The 22,437-nt window shown below is 38.2% G+C and overlaps 2 protein-coding genes across 5 annotated transcripts; one reads left to right on the top strand and one right to left on the bottom strand.

The window, feature by feature from the left end:
- Positions 1 to 461: 461 nt before the first annotated feature.
- On the top strand, positions 462 to 4,541 carry LOC110636442 (cation/H(+) antiporter 15-like). Its single transcript, XM_021786151.2, has 3 exons — positions 462 to 1,026; positions 1,285 to 2,283; positions 2,455 to 4,541. Exons 1-3 carry the CDS (start codon positions 778 to 780, stop codon positions 3,661 to 3,663), a joined length of 2,457 nt encoding a protein of 818 aa, XP_021641843.2. The 5' UTR covers positions 462 to 777; the 3' UTR covers positions 3,664 to 4,541.
- A 12,059-nt stretch (positions 4,542 to 16,600) lies between these two features.
- On the bottom strand, positions 16,601 to 20,352 carry LOC110636465 (ACT domain-containing protein ACR6). Of its 4 annotated transcripts, XM_058148658.1 has the most exons (8): positions 20,146 to 20,346; positions 19,595 to 19,748; positions 19,443 to 19,488; positions 19,071 to 19,185; positions 18,907 to 18,974; positions 17,710 to 18,315; positions 17,281 to 17,385; positions 16,601 to 17,189 (listed from the first exon to the last, which is right to left on the bottom strand). In XM_058148658.1, the coding sequence occupies exons 4-8, from the start codon at positions 19,126 to 19,128 to the stop codon at positions 16,887 to 16,889; spliced, it is 1,140 nt and encodes a 379-aa protein (XP_058004641.1). In that variant the 5' UTR covers positions 19,129 to 19,185; positions 19,443 to 19,488; positions 19,595 to 19,748; positions 20,146 to 20,346; the 3' UTR covers positions 16,601 to 16,886. The 4 variants fall into 4 exon arrangements, with proteins under 4 accessions (XP_058004641.1, XP_021641876.2, XP_021641878.2 ...); XM_021786184.2 differs by lacking the exon at positions 19,595 to 19,748 and having other exon boundaries at positions 20,146 to 20,352; XM_021786186.2 differs by lacking the exon at positions 19,595 to 19,748 and having other exon boundaries at positions 19,443 to 19,459.
- Positions 20,353 to 22,437: the final 2,085 nt, after the last annotated feature.

Genomic DNA, 22,437 nt, shown 5'->3' with positions numbered 1-22,437 from the left:
AAAATCATAAATATTAAAATAGTATTATAAATAATAATAATAATTAAAAGAGAAATAAAAAAATTAAATAATAATTAATTAAAGAAGAGTATGTATGAGATGTGATACATAATAAATTTTTTAAAAAAATTATTATGTGTTATTTTTTTAGAAATACCCCCTTTATCTCAATTTTAGTAAAATTTTTTTTATTAATAAAAACAGTTTGGTCTTATATATATAAATATAAGTTTTAATAATTATTTCACTCAATTTCTCTTATTTTTTATTAATAAAAAAATATTTTGAGTTTGAATTTTTTTTAACCTTTCCTTTCCCTTCAAGTCTCTACTTTATTTTATCGCTCAAACAAAAGAATTTAAAACAATCAAATTTTTTCTTCCCTCTTTGCCTCATTTCTCTTATTAAAAAGAAAACAAAAATTAGTATAAACCAAACTTTTTAAACGTCAATACGAATGGCGTTGGCCTCATGATTTTTGGGTAATTTTCTGAAATTGTTACCTCAATATGACGTCTAGTTTGTGAGGGAAAAAAAATCATGCCAAAATACTAGAAATAGGCAATCTAAAATCTTGCAGGAATAAAGGAATATTTCATGGGGGGAAGCAGCAGATTTGCTAATAATGGGGAAAGCCGTTGATTTAATTTTTAATTTTTAAAGAAATTTGATACATTTTTACCCAACTCCTCTTCTGTTTCATCATTTTCCAGCCCTTTCCAGTTTGATTTTGTTCCCCATTTTCATTCTCCCTGCCAAGAGACAAAATCATCAGCCATGGGTTCTCTTCTCATGGACCCTGAAGATATTGTCACCTTGGCAGGAATTGGGTTAGCCAGAAATATTACCACAATCTGCTTAAACATGGATAGGGTTAATTCACCAGGTATATTTCACGCTGCAGATCCTCTGTCTTTCCCTTTCCCTCTTCTTCTAATACAATTAGCTCTAGCTTGTGGAACCTTTCTTCTCCTTTCAGCACTTCTCAGGCCTCTTGGCCTACCCATTGTCGTCAGGCAACTCTTAGTAAGCTCCTACCCACATTTCTCCTTTCATTGCTTTGTCATTTTTTATTTTTAATACCTTTGAAATTGTTAAAATAAATTAATACTTTCAAATTGTTAAAAAGGGAAAGGGATTTTAGGGTTTGATTCTTTTGCCTCCTGCACAACGAGAACGAAATTGTCAGGACATCTTGTAATTGTATATATAGTTATTTGATGTATAATTTTTTTTATTTAATTTTTATTTTTGGGTATTAATTAATTGCTGATGAATTCCCAGGGTGGCATAATATTAGGTCCAACACTTCTATGCAGGAGCCCTCAGTTAGCAAATATTTTTTTTCCTTTGAGAGGAATAATACTGATGGATGTAGTATCTTCCTTTGGGTTCATTCTTTACTTCTTCCTCCTTGGAGTTCAAACGGATCCATGGTTGTTTAAAAACGTTGACAGAAAAGCTATTAGACTTGGAATTTTTGCTGTGGCCGTGCCTATGGTAATAAGCACTGTCTCATGTTTTTTCATCATGTCCCATGTCAATGTAGACAAAAACATAGCTGGGTCACTTCCCATAATTGCTCAAGCTGAGTCTGTGCTTTCCTTCCCAATTATTGCTCAATTCTTGGAAGAGCTCAAGATTATAAATTCAGAATTTGGCAGAGTAGCATTATCTTCTTCATTTGTAGCTGGGCTGTGCAGTCTCAGTGTGATAACAACTACAATGCTATTGCAACAATCACCTGATGACAATTATGAAGCATTTCAGACCCTAACTAATGCTGTTGTCCTTCTACTTGTTATTATTTTTGTGATGCGACCAATAATTATGTGGATGATCAAGCGGAATCCAGAGGGAGAGCCACTCAAAGAAAGCTATGTCATTTGGATTCTTTTAGCAGTCTTTCTCACCGGCTTCCTTAGCCAAGCACTTGGTTTGCATACTTATTTTGGACCTCTTGCTTTTGGGATTACTCTACCTGCAGGGCCTCCTATTGGTTCAGCCCTAGTTGATAAGCTTGATCTCCTCGCCAATTGGATATTTATGCCCCTCTACCTTGTGAAAAATGGGTTGGTTATCAATGTCTTCAGTGTGAAATTAGAGAACTATCTGATAGTGCAATCCATTGCCCTCATCAGTTCATTTGGCAAGTTTCTGGGAACTTTTTTAGCATCCAGCTACAGCAAAATACCTCTCAGGGATGCTGCTTCACTAGGCCTTGTCATGAATGCCCAAGGTGTGCTTGAGCTTGGCATGTTTAAGATGATGAAAAAAAACAAGGTATGATCAAATTTTCATAATTCTCACTGCCTGGAGGGTACTTGACCCCTGTATTATACGTGTTCATTATTGCCATTTGCAAGAAAGAGTGACAACAGTAATTGCCATAAATAAGTACAAACAACTGTTGCCTTAACCAACGTGATGAATTGGGTTTCTAATTATGTGCAGGCAATAGACAATGAGGCTTTTGTGATCATGTCTGTATCCATGATGCTTGTAACAGGAGCTATCACACCAATCATTAAATACTTGTATGATCCTTCAAGAAGGTATGCTGTTTACAGAAGAAGAACTGTGATGAACTTAAAACCCAATTTTGAACTCCGGGTGCTCATATGTATTCATGAAGACGAAAATGTTCCCGCTGTCATCAAACTCCTTGAGGTCTTAAATCCCACAAAATGTAGCCCTTTGTGTGTTTATCTCCTCCACCTCCTTGAGATTGTTGGCCGTGCAAACCCCCTCCTCATCTCCCACAACTTGAGCAAGAGGCCCTCTAAGAAGGTCAAGAAGTCAGAACAAGTAATCAATGCCTTCAGACACTTAACGGATAGCAACCATGGTCTCATTACACTTTACCCTTATACTGCAATTTGTCCATCTAAAACAATGCATGATGATGTGTGCAGACTCGCACTAGATAAAAGGACTTGCCTTATTATAGTTCCTTTCCACAAGAGATTCCAAGGGAGTGATGGGGCGAATTCCCACAAAAGGGCCATTAAGATAACAAATAAAAATGTCCTTGAGAAGGCACCATGCTCTACTGCAATCCTTGTTGATCGTGGGTTTGTGAATGCTCGAAGGACTAGCTTGAATAGCCAGTCTACTTATCACAGCCAGTCTTCATATAGCGTTGCTTTGCTCTTCTTGGGCGGACCTGATGATAGGGAGGCACTGGCAATAGGGGCACGGATGGCTGGACATCACAGCATCAACCTGACAATGATACGGCTCCTTGAGTATGGAAGTATTACCAATGATAATGCCAGAAGGAGGCTTGATAATGAAGTGGTTAGTGAGTTTAGAACGGCAACGGCAGGAAATTATAGGGTAAAGTATATAGAGGAGGTGGTGATGGATGGGACAGGGACTACTTCAGTGATTAGATCAATGGAAAACCACTTTGAACTTGTCATAGTAGGAAGGCATCATGATAACAAATCACCAATCGTATCAGGGCTTGCGGATTGGAATGATTACAAAGAGTTGGGAACAATCGGTGATTTGTTGGTTTCATCACAGTTCATGGACAAAACTACAATCTTGGTGGTGCAGCAACACAATAATGTCATAAATGAAGGTTGTGAGATTGATAGAACTGTACCAGATTTTGAAGCAGAAGATCTGCCAATTTTTAGGAGAGTGACATGGTAGTTGCAAGCTTAATAAAGAGAATTAGGGAAAAAATATAGAAATTCTCAGACTGAATTTCAAATTAGTCTGATGTTAGTTACCTTCTGATATATGACATGTAGATGACTGATTTTGAGAATTTTATCCTTAGCTTTATGAAAACCAGTGGGGAAGAAACAAAGAACAGTAGCATTGCCAAATGTAGCCAGCCACCATTGCCCATTCTGAGGAGCCAAATTTTGCATCTCAAGCTTAGCCACCATCAATGTATGACTTTCTGCAAACACGCTTCCAAGAATCATCATTGTTCACACATTGATTTAAGCAAGCATAAAATAGATTCAGGTTTCAAAGAAGAAGAAAGGAAGGCCAAAAGCTCTGTAATTATGACTTGCAACGTTGAAGGTGAGGTATCTTTGGAACCTTCATCAGCATAAGCTAAACATTTCAGCAAAACAACTTGGGAATCTGAATATCCTATGTCATAGGCAAGTCCACAAAGCAACTCAAAACCTACAAGAAATTGACCTCCATGGCCATGTGTACAATACATCAGTTAAACAAGAACAAACATGGTAAAGGCTTCAACAAACAACAATCTAACAACAGTGATTGAAAAACAATATCACTTTTGAGCCAGCAACTTAGAGAATGTTAATGATGCTTCATTGTGGGGATCCTGGGGAGAGGATTATTGAATTTAGGCAAGGAATGGTATTCATTGTTGTACAGGAAGAGTCCCTTTGGGGACATCCGATTAAATTGTTGTATAGGAAGAAGTATATACTAAATTTTCTAGGTAAAATTTTAATTTTAAATATTTTTGAGGGGGAACAACGTGGTTCCGCCCCCTGCTTGTCATGTCTTAGACAATTAATATTAAACACCATGATAACAAGAGATTATATTGTGTTGTGCACCGCGGAAACGTGTAAACTGCAAAGGAACAAAGCAAACTGTCACGACCCAACCTATGGGCCGGACCGGCACTAGGACCTGGGCCAGCCTAAATCCCCCGAGGCCCGTAGTAAGCCTAACTATTCCTTAACCCAACTCTAAGGCCCATTTGGGCTCAATTTCAAGAAACCAACCGGACAGAGTCCGGCCATAAAGTGGACCTTTCAACGGGGAGTTTTTGACTCACCGGACCTGTAAACAAAATATATCATCAATTGGGGAGCTCAACTCACCCTCCACATACTCATATCAGCATAAAAATAAATGGAAGCTCAGCTCCCTCATCCAATCCATCAAACATGCATAGAATATTAAGTTTACAGGTCCAAAATAACAATTTAGTTTACAGACCCAATTCAAATAATATTTCTATCACATGCGGAAATTCTAGAAGTTTATAGAATTACACAAACATAAATAGATGACCTGTGAGGGAGAAAAGCAGGTTAACCTCAAAAAATATCCTCCTGTAGCCTGAAAAAATGTTAGAACAGGAGTGAGCATTCGACTAAGAGAGTAAAATATCAATTTTAGCCATAATCTCAATAACTATCTAGAACTAATGCAACCTGTGGAGTGAAATGCAACAGCAACAATATTTTCACATCATAACAGCAAAAAGGTAATTTAGAGCACTCACACACCCTGTAATATCAATCATAATATATGGGAGCTGATCCCTATCTGACTCTCTTAAATCCAACACGTGCCGTGAAGAACTCACTTCGGACTTCCACTTAATAACCAAATCGGGGTCCCAAGAACTCAAGCCGTGTCTACCCAAGGACCGGTCCCAAATGAAGATCTCAAGCCGTGTCTACCCGTCCTATCCATAGTCCACACATCACACGCACGCCAACGCACGCACACTGCTCCAAATTACCACAACAACATTCATGGCACGCTAACAGTTATGAATGCAACATAAATCGTGCCTAGAGTTTAACTACATAAATATATGCATATAAGTGATGCATGGGCATGCTTGAACATATAATAATATCGAAATTACAATTAAAATTAATATTTTACTCACAGACTTGACAACGGTCACTGTGGCGGCTGGGCGGAGGAAGAAGGCTGTCCCGGCTCACCTGACAATTACATTACAATTATTTAATACAAATGACTCAATACAAATCAAGAAAAGACCAAATACGTCCTAAGTCGTGCCGAAAATCCTACAGAGTCTCCCCTATACCTAGGACCTACCCAACCTGCAAAAGGGCTCAAAACACACTTCTATATCCACAATCCATATATTCACAACTCAATCACATCACACAGCCCCTCCTGGGCCCATCAAATCAGTCATCCATCATAATATGTAAAATTTCAATTTAGTCCTTATAATTGATCATTTTTGCAAAAACTGCCCAAATAAACTCTAAAAATTTTAAAACCTTGCCCCGCGGTCCTTAGCAATATTACTAAGCTATTGCAAAAAGAATCATAATTTTCTAAGCTACCATGAATATTTTATGAATTTTTAATCCTATTTAAGCACTAGAAAATTACGAAAAAGCAAGGTTCGGGTTTACCTTTGCCGATTCCGACTTCGGGGATGCGTTCGGGACATCTGACAATGGGGGGGGTAGCCAAAACCTCGGTCCAATTTGGAGACTTTTCCAGAATCTGTCCTGTTTAGCGGAAATTCACGGATCTTATTAAATCACAAATTTCTGCGAATTGAAGATACCTACACGAAGCCCATAACACGGGGGTTAGCACAAATTTTTCAGAATTTTCTAAGCTAATTTACTGCTCGGAAAAATACTGTGAAGTTCCGTGGGACACACCGAAAAACGGTTTCGAAAAAATTCGAAATTTATGTCGCCGCGAAGCTCTCGACGAGTGGAGCGCTCTGGTACTCTCGGTTTTCTAGTGGGGTTTACGGTTTGTGAGAAATCTAGCCCAAAAATCAAAATGGGCTAAAACTTCCCGGGCAAAAATTGGACAAATCGCTCGATGGATTTCGGTGTTCTTGGTGTCTATGGAAAGCTCTCGACGAGTAGATGAGTTTAGACACAAGACCCGATCCGATTGGTGGCCGGATTTTAGCCGGGAAGTCGAAGAGTCGCGCGTGCGCTGCGCGTTGCTTCTGGAGCCGTTTTCCAGCGTTCTAGGCGGCGGCCGGCGGTGAGGGAGGGGTGAGGCGGCGCGCCGGCGAGCTGGGGTGGCAGGGGAGGCGGCGGCGCGGCACGGCAAGGGGAGAAGGGAGGAGAGAGAAAAAGAGAGAAGAAGGGAGAGGGGTCGGACGCGCGCGGGGAGGAGAAAGAAAAAGAAGAAGACCGGTCCGATTCGACCGATCCGGTCCGGTTCGATTCGGTTGGTTCGATTTAGAATACAAAATTTTAAATTTTACTCTGCCTCGGGACCGAAAACGAGGTCCAAAATTCTGAAAAAATTCCAGAAAATTCAGAAAAATTCGTAGATTCCAAATATATTTTTAGTTTTGCCACGTGGCCTTTAAATTAATTTTTAAAAATCATCAAAGTTTATATTTTCGGAAAATCGAACCCAATTTTTAAAATCTGAAAAATCTCAAAAAATTTCCTAAAATTTAAATAAAATTAAAATACCAATAATGCTCATAAAATAATAAAATTTAAAATTTTGGGGTGTTACATTCTTCCCCCCTTACAGAAAATTCGTCCTCGAATTTTACACAAGGCAGAATAAAGTACATGATTACACATTAAACAGATAAGGGTACTTGCTACGCATGTCCCGTTCTGACTCCCAGGTGCACTCTTCTACTGACTGACTCCTCCACAAAACCTTCTCCATAGGGATCTGTTTTGATCTTAGTTGTCTCACTTGGTAGTCCACTATGGCGACAGGTTGCTCCTCAAATGTCAAGTTCTCCTTTAGTTCTATTACATCCGGCTGTAGTACATGAGAAGGATTGGGAATGTATTTCCTGAGCATGGAGATGTGAAACACAGGATGAACGTGAGAAAGGTTGGGTGGTAGTTCCAACCGGTAGGCAACTGCTCCAACTCTATCAGTAGCCTCAAAAGGTCCAATATACCGAGATGCCAACTTGCCCTTCTTTCCAAATCTCATGACTCCCTTCATTGGAGAAACCTTCAGGAATACATAGTCTCCCACTGCAAACTCCACATCCCTCCGTCTGGAGTCTGCATAACTCTTCTGTCTACTGAAAGCTGTTTTCAATTGTTCCCTGATTAAAGGAACTATCTCTGAAGTGTACTGCACTAGGTCTACATCATGCACCTTCGCTTCTCCCATTTCCGTCCAACACAGAGGAGACCTACACTTTCTTCCATATAGTGCCTCATAGGGTGCCATCCCTATGCTGGAGTGATAACTGTTGTTGTAGGCAAACTCCACTAAAGCTAGCTGATCATCCCATTGACCTCCAAAATCCAAAACACTCATGCGAAGCATGTCTTCCAGTGTTTGGATGGTCCTTTCAGACTGTCCGTCTGTCTGAGGGTGGAAAGCCGCATCAAGTTCAATCAGGTGCCAAGTGCCTCCTGCAACTTTCTCCAAAACCGAGAAGTGAACTGGGGCCCTCTGTCAGATATTATGGAAACCGGAACTCCATGCAATCTGACTATTTCTCGAATATACAGTCGGGCGTACTGTGCAACAGAATATATGATCTTCATTGGCAAGAAGTGAGCTGATTTAGTTAAGCGGTCTACAATTATCCATATCGAATCATATCCTCGCGTGGTACGAGGCAACCCAGTCACAAAATCCATAGTAATCATTTCCCACTTCCATTCTGGGATAGGGAGCTCTTGCAGCTTCCCTGACGGTCTCTGGTGTTCAAATTTTACCTTCTGACAAGTCAAGCACTTGGACACAAAATCTGCTATGTCTCTCTTCATGCCATTCCACCAATAGTTATCTTTCACATCATGGTACATCTTGGTGGAACCTGGGTGGACACTATACAGTGTGTAGTGTGCCTCTCGCATGATTTCATTTCTGAGGTTGTCCACATCGGGCACACATATCCTAGAACCTTGCACTAGGGTGCCATCATTGGTAAATCCAAACTCACCACCTTCACCTCACAGATTCTTTTCTATGATCTTCATCAATTGTTGGTCTCGTGGCCGGGAAACTCTAACTCTGTCCCTCAAGTCCGGCCTCACCAAAAATGAGCCAACAATACCCCTCATCCGATGGATCTAGGATTAAACCTTGATCCATCAACTCATATACCTCTGAATCAACGGTCTCTTCTCTCACTGAAATGTGCACCAAATCGCTGTAAGATTTTCTGCTCAAAGCATCTGCTACTACATTGGCTTTCCCAGGGTGGTACTGGATGGTGCAATCATAGTCTTTCAGAAGCTCCATCCATCTCCTCTGTCTCAAGTTTAAATCCCTCTGTTGGAAGATGTACTTCAAACTCTTATGGTCAGTGTATATCTCGCACATTTCACCATACAGGTAGTGTCTCCAGATTTTTAGTGCAAATACTACAGCCGCCATTTCCAAATCATGGGTGGGGTAGTTCTGTTCGTGCCTCTTCAGCTACCTTGAAGCATAAGTCACTACTTTTCCATTCTGCATCAAAACACACCCTAGGCCAACTCTAAAGGCGTCACAGTACACGGTGTATCCTTCACCACTCATAGGTAGTGTCAACACAGGGGCAGTGGTTAGACACTCCTCACAGTCATCTGTCCAAATGAATGGAACATTCTTCCTAGTCAACTTAGTTAGGGGAGCCGCTATCCTGGAGAAATCTTGCACAAAACGCCTATAGTAGCCAGCTAAACCCAGAAAACTTCGCACCTCAGTGACTGTTGTAGGCCTAAGCCAATCAGTTACAGCTTCAATTTTCTTGGGATCCACTTGAATACCTTCACTAGAAACCACGGGTCCCAAAAATGAGATGCTTTCTAGCCAAAATTCACATTTTGAAAATTTGGCGTATAGCTGGTGCTCCCTCAAAGTCTGCAACAGCATTCTCAAGTGCCACACGTGTTCTTCCTCGGTCCGAGAGTATACCAAAATGTCATCTATGAATACGATGACAAAACGGTCCAAAAATGGCTTGAACACCCGGTTCATCAAATCCATGAAGGCTGCTGGTGCATTAGTGAGTCCAAAAGACATCACCAAGAACTCATAATGACCATATCTTGTCCTGAATGCCGTTTTGGACACGTCCTCATTCCTGATTCTCAACTGATGGTAGCCTGATCGCAGGTCTATCTTGGAAAAGAATCTAGCCCCTTGGAGCTGATCAAACAGGTCATCGATCCGAGGAAGTGGATACTTGTTCTTCACAGTCACCTTGTTCAGCTGTCTGTAGTCAATACACAACCTCAATGACCCATCTTTCTTTCTTACAAATAGCACAGGAGCACCCCAGGGTGAAGTGCTCGGACGTATAAAACCCTTGTCCAAAAGTTCCTGCAGTTGCTCCTTTAACTCCTTCAATTCTGCTGGTGCCATCCTATAAGGCGGCATTGATATGGGGTTTGTACCCGGCACAACATTAATGCAGAACTCTATTTCCCTTCCTGGTGGCAACCCTGGAAGCTCTTCAGGGAAGACGTCCATGAACTCTCTGACAACAGGAATATTTTCCATATTGACACCTTCTACAGATGTATCTCTCACCAATGCCAAATACCCTTGGCATTCACGCCTCAACATTTTTCTAGCACTAATTGCTGACACCAAATTGTATGGAGCCATGCTCCTGTCACCATCAAAACTAAATTCTTCCACATCGGGTATGTGGAAATACACCTTTTTGTTCCTGCAGTCTAAAGTGGCATAGTGAGTTGACAACCAATCCATCCCCAGGATTACATCGAAATCCATTACTGGTAGAGGAACCAAGTCTGCTGGGAGGATCTTTCCATCCACTACTACTGGGCTACCCAGAAAAATCATATCTACATCTATGTTATCACTAAGTGGGGTAGCTACCGACAAAGGACACTCTAAAGTTGTAGGGTTTCTACCCAACCTTATGGCAAACACAGGGGAGACAAATAAGTGCGTAGCACCCGGATCTATTAAAACACGAGCTTCATAGGAACAGACCAGAAGAATACCTACCACAACTGCATTCGAAGCCTGAGCATCCTGATGGGTCAGGGTGAAAACCCGAGCTTGACCCCTACCCTGAGTGGCGTAACCACGACATCGACTTCTACCTCTGACCGCCTCCAAATCCATGTCCCCCTTGTCCTCGGCCTGTGGCCATCGAATCGATCGCCGCCATGCCGGAAGCACCGGATACAATCGACGAGGAACATTTGCAACAAACCCCGTGACCCCATCTGTGGCTCATCAACACGGCATTCCCTAGCAAAGTGACCAGTTGGCCACACACAAGCATACTCTGAACCCATCATACAAGTTCCTGAATGTCCTCATACTCACTGTGAACAAGGTGCCAAGGAGGATCTGAACTGCACTGCAATCGCCAGACTCGAATCGTGACCACCGCCGATCCGCACTCGGTCTGAACCCTTGGAATTTGTGTCTAAAACCACTCCTCTTATTTCTGCTTCTTCCTCTGTAATTAGTTTGGCCACCACTATCTGTAGTAGCCATGTGGGGAACACCTGAAGAACCCTCTGCTTTGTTTTTCTTTGCCCTTCCGCTGTCATCCACAGCATAGCTAATCTCTATCTGTCTGGCTCGATCAACTACCACATCAAAAGACTGATCAGACATTATAGCCAGGTTTGCATACCTCCTGTCCCCCTTTAGGAACCTTTTCACCTTCATAGTTTCTGTAGCTACCGCTGTAGGGGCATATCTGCTCAATTCCAGAAATTCTGTAGCATATTCATCTACAGACCTGCCATTCTGTCTTAAGGCCTCAAAGGCCCACTGTTTTTTATCTCTGAAGCTTTCTAGCACAAACCGATTGATGAAAAGTTCCACAAACTGAGTCCACGACAAACCCTCCATCCGAGGTAACACGTAGTCATTCATCCATTGTCTAGGCATAGGCCCATGACATGCTGTATACACTCTACTAGTCTTCTATCATCCAATCGCACTGCTCTCGCTGTCATAGAATCCAAAAACCGATATGCATCGTTTGACATATCATAAGTACCAGGCACCAATTTCTTAAAATTGATTATCTGTTTGTAAGGTTCCCCTCTTGGTGCAGTAGACTGCTGCTGTTGTGGAGGGTGGACCATATACTGTGACATCATGTCGATGGTTCTCTGCAACCCAGCTAGAGTAGCTGCTATGGGGTCCATGGGACCCTGTGCCATAAAAGACTGATCCTGTACTGGTGGTAGCTGCTCTTCTACTTGAGCAGCTCTAGGCCTCCTACCCCGCCTCCTCGGGGCAGGCGCCTCATCCTGTGCCGACACCTCGTCAGGCACATCTGGTTCTGGTGCAGTGGCAGCTCTTCTGCTTCTACGCATTTTCCTAAAATTCAGCAGCATTAGCCCACAAAATTCAAAACTACACATTACACAACTCTATAGACTCATATTTATACATAATATATGGAGTAGAAACTAGAAGCAAAGATGACAATGCAAGACGAATGTGAACCCTATTTTCCGCATGTGACTCTTAGTAGACTCTTCCCAACATTTTAGACAAACATTCCCTAAGAATCTGGAGCCTAAGCTCTGATACCACATTTGTCACGACCCAACCTATGGGCCGGACTGGCACTAGGACCTGGGCCAGCCTAAAGCCCCCGAGGCCCGTAGTAAGCCTAATTATTCCTTAACCCAACTCTAAGGCCCATTTGGGCCCAATTTCAAGAAACCAACCGGACAGAGTCCAGCCATAAAGTGGACCTTTCAACGGGGAGTTTTTGACTCACTCGACCTGTAAACAAAATATATCATCAATTGGGGAGCTCAGCTCACCCTCCACATACTCATATCAGCATAAAAATAAATGGGAGCTCAGCTCCCTCATCCAATCCATCAAACATGCATAGAATATTAAGTTTACAGGTCCAAAATAACAATTTAGTTTACAGACCCAATTCAAATAATATTTCTATCACATGCGGAAATTCTAGAAGTTTATAGAATTACACAAACATAAATAGATGACCTGCGAGGGAGAAAAGCAGGTTAACCTCAAAAAAATATCCTCCTGTAGCCTGAAAAAATGTTGAACAGGAGTGAGCGTTTGACTCAGAGAGTAAAATATCAATTTTAACCATAATCTCTATAACTATCTAGAACTAATGCAACCTGTGGAGTGAAATGCAACAGCAACAATATTTTCACATCATAACAGCAAAAAGGTAATTTGGAGCACTCACACACCCTATAATATCAATCATAATATATGGGAGCTGATCCCCTATACAGCTCTCTTAAATCCAACCTGGTGCTAGCGAAGAACTCAGCTCGGACTTCCACTTAATAACCAAATCGGGGTCCCAGCGAAGAACTCAAGCCGTGTCTACCCCGAAGGACCGGGTCCCAGCGAAGATCTCAAGTCGTGTCTTCTCGTCCTATCCCTAGTCCACATCACATCACACGCACGCCAACGCACGCACACTGCTCCAAATTACCACAACAACATCCATGGCACGCTAACAGTTATGAATGCAACATAAATCGTGCCTAGAGTTTAACTACATAAATATATGCATATAAGTGATGCATGGGCATGCTTGAACATATAATAATATCGAAATTACAATTAAAATTAATATTTTACTCATAGACTTGACAACGGTCACTGTGGCGGCTGGGGGAAGGAAGAAGGTTGTCCCGACTCACCTGACAATTACATTACAATTATTTAATACAAATGACTCAATATAAATCAAGAAAAGACCAAATACGTCCTAAGTCGTATCGAAAATCCGGCAGAGTCTCCCCTATACCTAGGACCTACCCAACCTGCAAAAGGGCTCAAAACACACTTCTATATCCACAATCCATATATTCACAACTCAATCACATCACACAGCCCCTCCTGGGCCCATCAAATCAGTCATCCATCATAATATGTAAAATTTTAATTTAGTCCTTATAATTGATCATTTTTGCAAAAACTGCCCAAATAAGCTCTAAAAATTCTAAAACCTTGCCCCACGGTCCTTAGCAATATTACTAAGCTATTGCAAAAAGAATCATAATTTTCTAAGCTACCATGAATATTTTATGGATTTTTAATCCTATTTAAGCACTAGAAAATTACGAAAAAGCAAGGTTCGGGTTTACCTTTGCCGATTCCGACTTCGGGGACGCGCTCGAGACGTCTGACAATGGGGGGGTAGCCAAAACCTCGGTCCAATTCGGAGACTTTTCCGGTAACTGGTCTGTCTGGCCGGAAATTCACAAACCCGGACAATTGTAGAATTTCTGCGAATTGAAGATACCTACACGAAGCCCATAACACGGGGGTTAGCACATAAATTTTTCAGAATTTTCTAAGCTAATTTACTGCTCGGAAAAACATTGCGAAGTTCCGTGGGACCCACCGAAAAACGGTGTCGAAAAAATTCAAAATTTATGTCGCCGCGAAGCTCTCGACGAGTGGAGTGCTCTGGTACTCTCGGTTTTCTCGTGGGGTTTACGGTTTGTGAGAAATCTAGCCCAAAAGTCAAAATGGGCTAAAACTTCCCGGGCAAAAATTGAACAAACCGCTCGATGGATTTCGGTGTTCCTAGTGTCTATGGAAAGCTCTCGACGAGTAGATGAGTTTAGACACAAGACCCGGTCCGATTGGTGGCCGGATATGCCGGATTTTGGCCGGGAAGTCGAAGAGTCGCGCGCTCGCTTCGAGCCGTGGCTGCGTTTCCAGCGACGGCCGTGGGGAGGGCTGGGCGGCGCACCGGCGAGCTGGGGTGGCAGGGGAGGCGGCGGCGCGGCAAGGGGAGAAGGGAGGAGAGAGAAAAAGAGAGAAGAAGGGAGAGGGGTCGGACGCGCGTAGGGAGGAGGAAGAAAAAGAAGAAGACCGGTCCAATTTGACCGGTCCAATTTGACCGGTCCGATCCGGTCCGGTTCGATTCGGCCGGTTCGATTCAGAATACAAAATTTTGAATTTTTACTCTGCTTCGGGACCAAAAACGAGGTCCAAAAATTCTGAAAAAATTTCAGAAAACTCAGAAAAATTCGTAGATTCCAAATATATTTTTAGTTTTGTCACGTGGTCTTTAAATTAATTTTTAAAAATCATCAAAGTTTATATTTTCGAAAAATCGAACCCGATTTTTAAAATCTGAAAAATCTCAAAAAATTTCCTAAAATTTAAATAAAATTAAAATACCAATAATGCTCATAAAATAATAAAATTTAAAATTTTGGAGTGTTACACAAACATACAAAACACCAATATTTATGTGGTTCACCCTCTCAACATAGGGCTACATCCAAGGGCATGACATTTTTTACTATCACCAATATATAAATAATCATTACAAGCTCAAAATTATGCTATCCATAAATCCAATTACACCCAAGATAACCCATACAATATTAAACTGCTCATAGTAAATATATTAGTTAGTCCCTCTCAGTTTCCTCTAGACATAACCCAATATATTTACTATTACAATACTAAACCACAAAGGGTGTCTTCAACTATATAGGCAAGAGCCCTCTCATCAATGGACAAGAATCCCTTCCTCTTGAATTCTGTGTCTTTACTCCACCTTAGGCCGAAGCTTTTTTCCGCTGCAATGGGCAAAAGCCCCTCATCAATGGGCAGAGCTAAATCCGCAGTAATTGGGCGACAGTCTCACTCCATGAGCTGAAAGCCACTCTCTTCAATGGGCAAAAGCCACTCTTTTCAATGGGCAAAAGTTGAATAACCTTTTCCATCATTCTTCTATTTATAGTATTAATTCTCTCGATCCTTATCTGATTATGAGTCTCACTCAATTTAGAAATAATACTAAAATAAGAGTTCTACTCATTGTAAAAAATATTCTTTCATCAGAATATTTCTCCCACTCAAATTATGAAAAGATCTCTCTCAAAATCCTATTAGGATTTTGAATCATAATTCTAACATATTGCATAATAACATGAGATCAAAAAAATAATAACAATTAAAATTAAACAAACATGAAAAATTAGAAATTAATAAAATACGAAAATTAATATATCATATAAAATTAAATATATATTTAAGTTGATCCATCTAAAATTTGCATAAGATTTGAGACCATTAATTTTATTTACTTATATATATATATATATATATATATATATATATATATGTAAATAAAATAATTTTTTAATTTAAATGAAATAAAGGAGAGTAAAGCAAAATGAAAGAGAAAAAAAATATATTTACCCATCGAAGGAGAGAAAAAGCAAATGTAAAAATAAAAAAATAATTTAATTTGTAAATATAAAAGTTCAAGGTTCCATTTGTTTCACGCATATGTATAAGTGTGTTAACATTTTAATAAGATTATTAAAATTTAGACAACAGAAAATAACTTTCTATTTTAAAAAATAAAAGTAATTTTCTTTAAAAATGACTTAATTTTCTTTTTTATTAGAAAAATATTTTTTGTTGATTAATTTTTTTGAATGCTCTAAACTTTAAAAAATGCAGAAAATATTTTCTGTGAAATAACAAAGTCTAAATAATTAATTTTTATTAAACTTTTGTACTTATTTAATGATAATTAAAATTAAAATTATAATATATAAATTATAAATTGTTAAAGAACCAATAGAAAATTTAAGAAAGAGAATCCCTATTTAATCAATGAGACCAAAAAATTTATTTTAGTTATGGGTATTTAGATCAAATTAATTAAATAAAAATTAATTAAATTAAATTCTTGTAACATTTATTGTTAAACATCTTTTAAATTAAATTTTCTTCAGATATTTTAAAATTAAAAAGTAACATCTCATTTCCATAACAATCTAAGCATTCCCTAATAGACATAACTGCACAGTTCCAAACCATATAGCCAATTCACAGAATTGACATATGAAGGAAACCTACTCATTTGAAGATTAATATTCCAGCCTGATTCCAACCACATTTGTACCTTCGAAACCTTCAGGCAAAGCAACAATTAGAACATAAAAAGATACAAACTTGTATATTATTTTAATATTCAAACTAATTTTTCCCAGTGACCTCAATTATCTGTACAAACTAATAGCTTTTGTACAACCCCTGTGCAATCACACTGTACATCTATAGAGGGGCACTCCAGTGTTAACTAACATTTTGTCTTCTTGATGCCTAAGTTTTTTTCTGGAGTTTATACATCTAATATTCCTGTACAAATATACTCTGATGAGAATTTACACACAGAAAATTGAGTAGGATCCGATCAACTTTAAATTCTGGAATGTTCATGCTTTGAAGAGGTTCCCGAATAGATACCCCATGGTTGTTTCTTGTGGAGGCTTTGGTAAAAGAGTTGAGTTATGTTTCACCTGCAGCTTGGTTTGCCCAACCTGTTGGCAAATAGAGTCGATAATCTTGGGGTCAACTGGGTTACCTGTCACGTCTGTGACATAGAATGTGTCTTTGGCTTTACCACCTTTTGTTGAGATTTCTGCCCTCCTGATACATAAACTGTTTTCTCTGAATACTCTGGTAATGTCTGATAGAAGTCCAACACGATCCTCTGTGCATAATTCTAGCTCAAGGCCCTTGCATGACCAAGTATCATATGTAAATACACAGTGCCAACTTTGGTAGACACTTGCAAATTAAATAGAAGATTCAATGCATAGTGCACACCTCAGATGCTCGCCTTTCAATGGCAGCTTCAAGACACTGAATGACACGCTCTTGCTCAGCATCTGAGCTTATAGGGAGTCCATCGATATGTCGAATGTAGAATTCCTACAATCAAATGGAATCTTTCTGTTTAATGAAAGATAAAAAAACAGTTAAGACAAATAATGCCAACTCAAAGTGCAAAAATTGACCATATAAAATTGTGATCAATCAAGGTGAAAAATTCCATCCTGAGATGAAGAAAAAGGATGGTGTGGGAGTACAACTAATGATTATTATGCCCCTCCGGAAGAAGTGAATAGGAATTTTTTCAGCGCGCTCAGTTTACCAATAAACATCCGCAGTATTTAAGCTGGTGCAAGGAATTTCAGAGGATATTTCTGGAGTTGATTGTCACAAATAGCTGCATTTTAACTAAAACTATCTTACCTGATAAGCTTCCATCCTTCCTGTGTTGACCATTCCATGAAACACTACATACTCCATGTCTGTTAAAGTGCAAACAATGTCAAACAACAGTTTAGGGCGATCCTTGGCCCTCATAGTAATCACAGAGTAATCTTTCTCAATGTTCAATACAGTAACATGGGGTCTTGAGCTCTCATCCTTATGCCTCACTAATCCAGCCCTTTCAATCCTTTCATAGTCCCTATCAGCAAACATGATCTGATGCAATCTTCTCTCCCTACTAGTTATCCCAGGAGGTGAAAGAGTCATTTTTGCTGCCTTCAAATCATTATTTCCTTTGAGAACAATGCAAAGCAATTCCTTTATCGTTGTGAGTCTCTTTGGATCTTCAATTGCACACCCAGTAGAATCATCTGTGACATGAACTACAGCTGCAGCCCTAGCATTATGGGTCCATATCTCAGCATTTACCACATTGCAATGAAGGTCACTCAGAACTGCACATACTTCAGACAATAAGCCCGGCCTATCAGTACCAGTGAGTTCAATTGAGGTATGCTCTTCAGAAGGCATCACCCCTACCGATCCTCTTAATGAGAGAAAACAGCTCGCATTGCTTTCCAGTCTCTGCAGGATACAGCATTAACAGGAATAGACTGAGTCAACAAAGTTCATTAGAAAATGGACTATAGCAATAGATGAATGAAGAACTGTCGTGTGTGGTATTGAAATTGGCATTTTGTAAGATGATCATTACTTGAAAAGAAATGGAAAAGAATTTAAAAAATTTAGTAAATGACTTTTCAACTTTACCTTCCATTAAAACATGTGTAGGAAAATACCCTATTAAGAGGAAAATAGTAAAGGTTGTCAGTTTTTGGCCAAAATATAGCATTGCAACTTAACAGTTTAAGCCCTCCCAGGGATATTGCTTGAATTCTACTTTGATTGATAACGTATTCATTAAGAAAAAATGGACCAAGTTGGGGTTAAAGGGGACAAAGAAATGTAACATGATAACACATGCTCAGGTTAATTGTTTGTATTTGCTGCGAAAGATAAGACTGAGCTTGATGAACTATGTAGCTCAACAGAATAGCAGACAGAAGTCAATAGAAGGAATCCTAATCCTGTTCTATGTTCCTTCACTCTAATATCTCAGAAATCAAATGATTAATTGAAAAGGATGAAAAGCAATAGCAGTAGATGAGTCCTTACTCTTTGAATATATCCGATGACTTCCCTGTCCCTGATTTTTTTACCATCTTGGTCGATCACATTAAACACTGATAAATATTGAGAGAAAAATGAGAAATAAGAAACTAAAAATTCTTTCAATTCTTTCTATAATCTGAGTGATTTAAGAGGAGAGGAAATCTCACCATCCATAAACCATACTCCATCAGATGATATATATGCTTTTGTTATTACCAGGTTCATGTCAGTAAGCACTTGTACGACTTCAAGAAGTATTCCATGCTTGTTAACACTGTCAACCTACAAAGAATAATCAATTCTTAAAATAAGTAAACAAACTCAGAGAAATTATACAAATTGATTGATAAATGATGACCTCAAACATATCAATATGCAAATTCAGCAAAGCCCGGATAGAGTTAATTTCTCAATCAACACGCAAAAATTTTGAAGAACTCATTTACCAACCACAACACACACACACACACACATCTAGCTCAACCTAGTTATGGTAAACAAAGATCGATATACTGGCAGAGTTAAGACATGAGCTATACCTGGATAACAGTGGCATCTTCACAAGCATCATTGTCAATCACAACTCTGACACAAAAAGCAATTAAATTAAAGTTTCCATGGTATAAACAACATAGATGAAGAGATAAAATTTTTTTAGAGAGAGAGAGAGAGAGAGAGAGAGTAGGCCAACCTATGATCCTTAATTTGAAGAAAGGGTTAGGAATCAGGAGGCTCTGTTGGGTTGCCAAGAAAATTGGGGGAAGATGGAAGCCAAAAAGAAACGAAAAGCAAGTTAAAGTAGCTTATTTTCTGCTCACCAACCATTAGAAAATATGCTACTTTAACTTGAGTGGATTTAGTTTCAAATTCTAATTCAAGAAATTCATTAAATACTTAAGATTAGTTTATTTCATTAAATTTTCTTCTCTTTTACTCTAGATTTCTCAGCAATAAACCAGCCAAAATACTGAAAATCAAAGCAATGAAAAAGACCATCAAGCAGAGTAAACTTAAAAAAAAAAAAGGAAAGAATGCAAAACTTTCTCTAAATCCATCTCCAAGCAAAGGATACAATTCATACTCCATAGACCCTCCAAGATTATACACCCAACACCAAGAAATGCGAAAAAAACATAACCCATCGAAACAAAAGCAAAAACGACCTCAAACGCAACATTCACAAGCAGACCCAGAAACCCAGAACACAACTACAAAAATTTTACTCCGGAAGAAAGGATGTACCTTGGTGGGTTCATCCTTCTAATAAGCTTAGCATATTCGTCATCCATGTCTTCAAAATCCTTCAGAACTCAGATGTAAACCCAACAACAAATAACAATCCTAAGTATAATACAGGCCAAAACTTGAAAAAGTATACAAGGATCCTATGCCCCCTCCAATATCCAAGGAAAACAAAAAAACGAGAGAGAGAGAGAGAGAGAGAGAGAGAGAGAGTCCGGTAAACAGTGTTGGAACCTTAGCCGTTTATAAGAAACACATGATCTAATCAACATTTGACACAAAATTAATTTGAGGAAAATTATTATTTAATCCACAAATTTAACAAAACTAAGAAATTAATATATTTAAAAATATATTATTTTATCTTCGTATTTTATTTTTATTAAATTATTTAATCTCTTTATTAAATAATTAAAAAAATAAAAATAAAAAATAAAAAAATATTTAGAGTAATTTAAATATTAAAAATAATTATGAGATTAAATAATTAATATAATTAAATTATATAGATTAATTAATTAATTTTATTAAAATAAATAAATTAAATAATAATTTAAATAGTATCAATAAATGAAAAAATTAATAAAATTAAATAATTTAATAAAATAAAATATAAATATTAAATAATATATTTTTTTAAAATATAAAAATTAAATAATTAATTTTATTAAAATACAAAGACTAAAATTTCACACTTTATTAAATTGAATCATTTTCATAAAAAATTAACTATACTCCTTATTTCCTAATTTATTTTCCCTTATCTCATTTATCTATATGTTTTTCCACTAAGCGCTACGAACACAACCTTCACCTGTGGCGTTCCAAAAGGCCAGACCGAAGGGCAAATAGGTTTCAATAGGCCAACCAATGCTACAAGTTTTAAATTCATTCAAACTTTACTAGGCTACTTGGCTAGGCTTTTTAAAAAAGCTAATGCTAGCAACATGTAATGTTGGTTGTGAGGTTTCCTTAGCTTATAAATAGGAGAGCATTAGCCCATAGGAAAGCATAGAGAGTGAAGTATGCATGATTCATAGGACAAGAGTGATGAAGGGATCATCAAAATGCAATTGTGCAAGGTAGCACACCAAGTGAATTTTGGGTTAGCCATGCAAGTGAGCCACTTGTACAACATTCAAGTTTTCCCTATACCACTACTTAGTGAAAATATAATACTTTGGCAACTGTCACCAAGTCTTGTGCTTCCACCTTTCTTAGTTTCCACAATATGCTAAATTACTTTAGTAGTAATCCAAATAGGCTAATCAAGGGAAAGGTTTACTAGTTAACTTATCAGGCTGGTGTTGCTAACCATGTTATTGAAATGGCATAATTGTTTCTTTATAAAAACCTAGTATGTTGTGGATTTCATATATATGGTTTTTTAAGAGTTCCATTAGAGTTGTTCTGTAACGAGGAAAAGAGAGAAAAAAATGATAGGGAAAGAGAAAAAAAAAAAGGCAATTCCTTTATTTTATTGGAAAAAAAAGGAAGAAGGAAAAATTAAAAGTCTAATTCCCTTATTTAATAAGAAAGAAATAGGGAAAGGAAAAAATTGTGAGGATGTGTGGAGAAAAAGCATATCTAGCCATTTTATTTTATTTTATTTTTCTTCCAAATTGAGAGGAAAATAGTGTTAGTTTTTATGTTTTCCCTCCATACCTTTTTTTTTTCCTCCAATTGTTATTTTTTAATATAATTTTGCTTATTAAATATGGGCATAATAGTAAAAATATAATATTTTTTTCCTCACTTTTCTTTCCATTAAACATGCAGAATAATCAAATCACATCTTTTCATTTCCTTTCCCTACGGAAAAAATTTGTAAGGAACATAATAGTTTTCCTTTCCATAAGGAATTTACTTTCCTTATAATTCTACTAACTTTTCTATTGGACCTAGGGGTCTTAATCCATATTTTGATGATAGTAAATAATTAGTGTGCTAACAATCTACCTTGGAAGTATTTGTGTTAAGATTGTAGGTTCCAAGTTCAAAATTGAGAAATTGCTTGAAATCAATAGTGAAAGAAAGCAAGAAATTAAAACAAAGATCAAGGAGATACTACAATGTAAAATTTTCTTTTATCTTGTAAATCTCAATTGGTTGGTTATGGTGGCTTAAGTCTAGGTGTCTCTAAATTTTTTAGTATCTCTATTTTTAATTTTTCTTGATCAATGGGAGTAAAATGAAATTTTCACTTTTGAGATTTGTAAATTTGTTTTTGAAAGTATTTTCATTGAAAAATTTATCAAATTAGCTTTCTAAAGGTTCAAACGGATCAAAAAT

The sequence above is a fragment of the Hevea brasiliensis genome, chromosome 6, assembly GCF_030052815.1.
Source record: "Hevea brasiliensis isolate MT/VB/25A 57/8 chromosome 6, ASM3005281v1, whole genome shotgun sequence".
Taxonomy (NCBI): domain Eukaryota; kingdom Viridiplantae; phylum Streptophyta; class Magnoliopsida; order Malpighiales; family Euphorbiaceae; genus Hevea; species Hevea brasiliensis.
This window is presented reverse-complemented; position numbering and strand designations above follow the sequence as displayed.

Coding starts and splice junctions, on each gene's coding strand:
- LOC110636465 (XM_021786184.2), bottom strand. CDS start 20,192: ATGGATGACGAATATGCTAAGCTTATTAGAAGGATGAACCCACCAAG. Junction 18,975..19,070: donor TGGAGTATGGTTTATGGATG/GTGAGATTTCCT, acceptor AATATTTATCAG/TGTTTAATGTGATCGACCAA. Junction 17,386..17,709: donor GAAGGATGGAAGCTTATCAG/GTAAGATAGTTT, acceptor ATTTGATTGTAG/GAATTCTACATTCGACATAT.
- LOC110636442 (XM_021786151.2), top strand. CDS start 778: ATGGGTTCTCTTCTCATGGACCCTGAAGATATTGTCACCTTGGCAGGA. Junction 1,027..1,284: donor TTGTCGTCAGGCAACTCTTA/GTAAGCTCCTAC, acceptor ATGAATTCCCAG/GGTGGCATAATATTAGGTCC. Junction 2,284..2,454: donor AGATGATGAAAAAAAACAAG/GTATGATCAAAT, acceptor AATTATGTGCAG/GCAATAGACAATGAGGCTTT.